Here is a 4,732-nt window from a genome sequence, read left to right as displayed (position 1 = left end):
TCCTGGAAACTTCCTGGGTGGAATGAGCTGGCGCTCCGTCCAGTTGAAACCGCGAATTCCTATATTCCTCTAAAGGCAAATTTTCAAGAAAATCGGTTACAGTCGTCCTTAATATTTGGAGATATCTCTCTGCATTCAGTGTGTCTTCATAAATAAAAAAGCTAATTTTATTGTTCTTCACAATACAGAAAACATTCAGGTCAAATTTTTCTTGAAAACCCATTTATTATTGACAAAAATTCCCGATCTTCCTGTGTATGAATCAAAAGGGATTCACAAAAATGCATTCTACGTTCGAAGTCTTCTGCTTTTAGAGCTTGAACTTTGGTAAATTTATACGGATGCATTCCGTGATTTTTCAAAATTCGTTGTACTGAAGCATGTGATACACCTAAATCTTTTTCTGCACTGCGAATGGAAGCTTCTGGATATGCATAAAAATATGCCAAAACGATAACAGTATTGTCCTCATTTGAAGTAACAGGTTTTGGTAATGTTGAAGGCGCTTTTAACATGGAGCCATAGTTAAGGAAATTATTTTGTAATCTTACAAACTTTCTCTCGTTCATTGGTGTTAATTCAGGATACATTTGGTTGAATTTTCTACAAGTTTTGGCAATGATTTGATCCCACTGTCCGTGTATAATAAATAATTTCATGATAACTTCGTTTGACTAATCAATATTTACATTCATTTTTGGCGATTTTTTGAAACACCGTCAATAACCATTTATCAATTACTTATAAAAGTCACCAAACTGTCATAAGCTTGATATTTCCACGGCTACCTAGAAATCAAATTTTTTTAAAATTATTTTTTGTACAACTGTTATTGAAAATCTCTTTGATAGAAACACTTCAATCAGAACACCTACCGAAAAATTGGGATATGTGTATCATCTAAAAGCATTTTTCACCATTTTTCAATTTATCAAGTAATATACAGGGGGTTTCTTTCGAAAAAATGAACTTTTGACTACTTTTATGCACAATGGAAATAATAGTAATTTTAGCACGCCCTGTATGATATGGAGTCGATTTATCGGTGTTATTTGAATATTTCGAGTTTGTCCAAACTATCATCAAAATATCAACTTTTCATGAATTGAGAGTACTGATGTGCTTAATTTCAATTAAGGCTATGTTTTGGACCATATTTAGCACAATTTATTTTTTATCTCGAAAACAGATAGAGATAGGTATAGGACATTATTAACAAAAAAGTATTAAAATACTAGAGCAATTCCAAAAATGTATTAATATACGGGGTGTTCCATTTAAAAAAATATAATTGCTAGGACGTTTTGATAGAAGTGGCAACGCCGCAATACTGAAAATATTTCAGATCGATAGAACAGGTAAGGAAATGTGAGAGGTGAAATTTTCAGAAAAATCATGCTTTGCGTTTTCCAGAAAAGTCTAACCTACCATCGACCGTGAGTCACGCTGTATACTGGGTATTCCATTAGAGAAATCATAACTTTGGTTGGTTCCGTTCATCTGTACATGAGGAAATAATTTCGAAAAATAGTCTTGATATCAAAGAATTATGTCACCAGAAGGCAGCAGACCGAAGATATCATCTTGAATAATCCTGTTTATCTTGCGGAATGCCGCATTTTGACTTCAGATACGCATGTCTACTAGAAATTCGTTATAAACACTAGCGCGAGCTCCAAGATCAATAATCAATCTAAATTCCAACGTTTCTGTCAAAGTGACACTTTAGCAAACGTCACTTTTTGACGTCCGTCCCAAAGCACTAACCTCTCTATGAACAGAATCCTTTGGAAGTCATGGCAAGTCGAGGACATCTGAAGGCTTCCCCACAAATAGAGGCAGATCGCCGTCTCCTGGCCTTCCAGTCCTACGAAGACTATCTAGACTCCCTCGGCACCACCCAAGACGAATGCTACCTCCAGAGCATCGAAGTTTCCAGAGCAATAGCGGAGTTGGGCTACAGGAGCTCAGGAGAAACTCTCAGCAGGAAGCAGTTCGAGAAAAGACTAGCTGCCGTGCATCTCTACCTTTACCCGCCATACAAACCATACGAACTGTCCAGTGAGGGGATGGTGAAGGGGGATCCGCTGCATCAGGATCTCGCGCTCAGAGAACGCTCCAACAGAGTGGGGATATTGTCAACGATCATCTTCTTGAAGTATTACACCAAGGCTGGTTTCGAGATTTCCGGGTACATCGACTTCGGGGAGAAGCTAGCCAGTGAGGATTGGAAACCGTTTTTCAGAGGCAAGAAGAAGATCTTGCCCAAAATCACCGACTTGGGGTACTACCACTGGAGATCCGGCAGAGTAGTGTCGAACGATTCGTTGAACTACAAGGTGCAGCAGGATCCAGTGAAGGGACTGATATTCCAAAACAGGTTCGACAGGAAAATCATCAATCCTGCACCAGGGGTGGACCCAGGGGCGAATACGACAAGGAAAAGGATTTACACTGATCTATACGACTTGGTGATAATTTTCGATCATGTTGTGAGACAAAGGATATGAATAAATAAAGACAATAAAGGATGATTACACGGAAAAAAAAGATTTGTTACTTCAAAGAAATTTATTTAGTCTAATTTATTTCATCACTTTGATTAAATATCATTCATTCCAAACGACGTGTGTATTGTATCGATTAGATGATAATTTTGCGGAGACAAAATGAAATTCTTATTTTAATTTCTCTAATATTTCAATTCAAGAGGTCTTTTACTTAGTCAAATGAATTGTGGATCATTTCAAGAATAACATTTATTGAGGAAAAGGAAAGGCATTTTTAAAGGTAGAAAAATACATACCTATATTATTTATCTCCTAATAATATACTTTATTTCTGATCGGGATATTATAAGCTTATATCGTCATAGTTACGCTATCAATAAAGAGGGTCATAACTCCCTTGGGACATTATAGATTTTATAATTCCCTCTACCTTTCACAAGTAAAAATAAATAGAAATGAAAACTGAACCATATTTTATTTATTCACGTCATTACAAATAATAAATGTACAATTTTGAAATGTTCCCTGAAAATTACTTCCGCCACTGGAAACAATTTCTTCTTTTGTATGGCTGGAGCTTCTGTTCACTACAGTCGAGGTACCTGCCTCTTCTGATGACAAAGTAGACAACATACGCGCCGTTTTATTTCTCAATTCGATGCTATCCTCCAAATATCCCTCCGCCACCGTGGAACTTTTCCAACCTCCGTGTCTTTTTAAGTTAGTCATAGTTGCTCCTGCATTGGCTAGAGCAGTAGCAGAAGTGCGACGAAGGCAATGTCCCGTATAGGAAGATGAGTTTGGCAATCCTAAATACATTGCGATTTTGCTGGGGATTTTCCCAAACATGTTTTTTCCAATTGGCTGAGATGTACATTTATTTTGTCGGAAGCTCAAAAAAAATCGTTCAATACCTTTAGGACGCAAAGACATATAAAGTCTTAATAAAGGCAAAGCGGAGAACTCTTTTTCATCCACAACTGTAAATTTCTTCGATACACCAGTTTTACTTTCCGGTACGTTCACTACCATAACGGAATCCCGGTCCTCTATATCCGATATCTTCATATTCAAAAGTTCCTGACTTCTGCATCCTCCAAAATAACCCATAATCAAAACAACCTATAACAAAAAAAGGAAATAAATACACACAAAAAGGAAAATAAGAAAAAAATTACCTTATGCAATAAATGAATATCATTAGGAGCGTCCTTTAGGAATCTGATAACATCTTTAGAAGATAAAACAGCAGACTTTTTCGGCTTATAAGTCTTACTCTTCCGTTTCAAAAAAGCCTGTAGTTCATTGAACTTGGTGATATCTCATTTCTCATGTATAGTCACCATCGATTTTAGCATTGACCATTTAGTCCATAAAGAATTCGGACTATACGTTTCTGACTGAAACGAATAAACACAATTACTACCAAATCTACCGAAAAACATAGAAAATTCCTTACCAGTTCTTGAAAATATGCCAGAAATACAGTTTCAGTGACATCTTTTGGCATAACATTTTTCCGTGTCAGCCAGTCCAGATATATCTTGTATTCTTTTTGGTATACGGCTTCACTTTTCGATGGAATTAATGATTCTCTTGCTTGTTCAGCTTTTTTCAAAATATCCTCCATTATATTTGGGGTAGAAAACACGTTTTCACCGCAAACACAGCTTGATAACAAAGTTCTGTTTATAAACAAGTAACATAGCAACAAACTAGCAACAAGAAAACTCTACTATAATCAACTACCTGATTCAAATATACCGGGAAGGTAATGAATTGGTACATTTTTCCGTTTGAAAAATGAACAAAATTTTATTGAAATCGGTCAGAAATAAAATTATCTATGTACCACGGGAATTAATGAGCCTTAATAACCTCAGGCAATTGCTGTCTCTCGGGCCAGAGGCCCTCGGGACGCAAACTTTGCCATCGGTAATTAAGGCCCTCCTAATTCCCTTGATACATAAATAACTATAAAACACATACTTTTCAGACAGAAAATGATGTTACCTTAGACATAGCTAAAATGCTCACTGATGAAGAAATGAAAGAAATGACTCTCCCAATTGGCAAAAGAAAAATATTCAATCAAGGAAGCAATTGATGGAATAAATTAACAGAGGTATGTCTTTCATTCATAACTTTAATAATAAATATGTATACCATTACAATTAAAAACATATTCAGTTTTCTTAAATAACTGTAATTAAAGTAATTAT

General features: G+C 35.9%; 2 protein-coding genes across 2 annotated transcripts; one reads left to right on the top strand and one right to left on the bottom strand.

Moving 5' to 3' along the window:
• Window positions 1-1,710: 1,710 nt before the first annotated feature.
• On the top strand, window positions 1,711-2,550 carry LOC111516622 (cilia- and flagella-associated protein 299). Its single transcript, XM_023172768.2, has one exon. It carries the CDS (start codon window positions 1,797-1,799, stop codon window positions 2,508-2,510), a length of 714 nt encoding a protein of 237 aa, XP_023028536.1. The 5' UTR covers window positions 1,711-1,796; the 3' UTR covers window positions 2,511-2,550.
• Window positions 2,551-2,969: 419 nt separating this feature from the next.
• On the bottom strand, window positions 2,970-3,830 carry LOC141483219 (uncharacterized). The gene is made up of 2 exons (XM_074177682.1): window positions 3,689-3,830; window positions 2,970-3,632 (listed from the first exon to the last, which is right to left on the bottom strand). Exon 2 carries the CDS (start codon window positions 3,618-3,620, stop codon window positions 2,985-2,987), a length of 636 nt encoding a protein of 211 aa, XP_074033783.1. The 5' UTR covers window positions 3,621-3,632; window positions 3,689-3,830; the 3' UTR covers window positions 2,970-2,984.
• Between the last annotated feature and the right edge of the window lie 902 nt (window positions 3,831-4,732).

The sequence above is a fragment of the Leptinotarsa decemlineata genome, unplaced genomic scaffold (genome assembly GCF_025532065.1).
Source record: "Leptinotarsa decemlineata unplaced genomic scaffold, Ldec_3_MD MMD2_tig00003192_RagTag_RagTag, whole genome shotgun sequence".
Lineage (NCBI taxonomy): Eukaryota > Metazoa > Arthropoda > Insecta > Coleoptera > Chrysomelidae > Leptinotarsa > Leptinotarsa decemlineata.
Note: the sequence above shows the minus strand (reverse complement) of the source record. Positions and strands in the feature narration are given on the sequence as shown.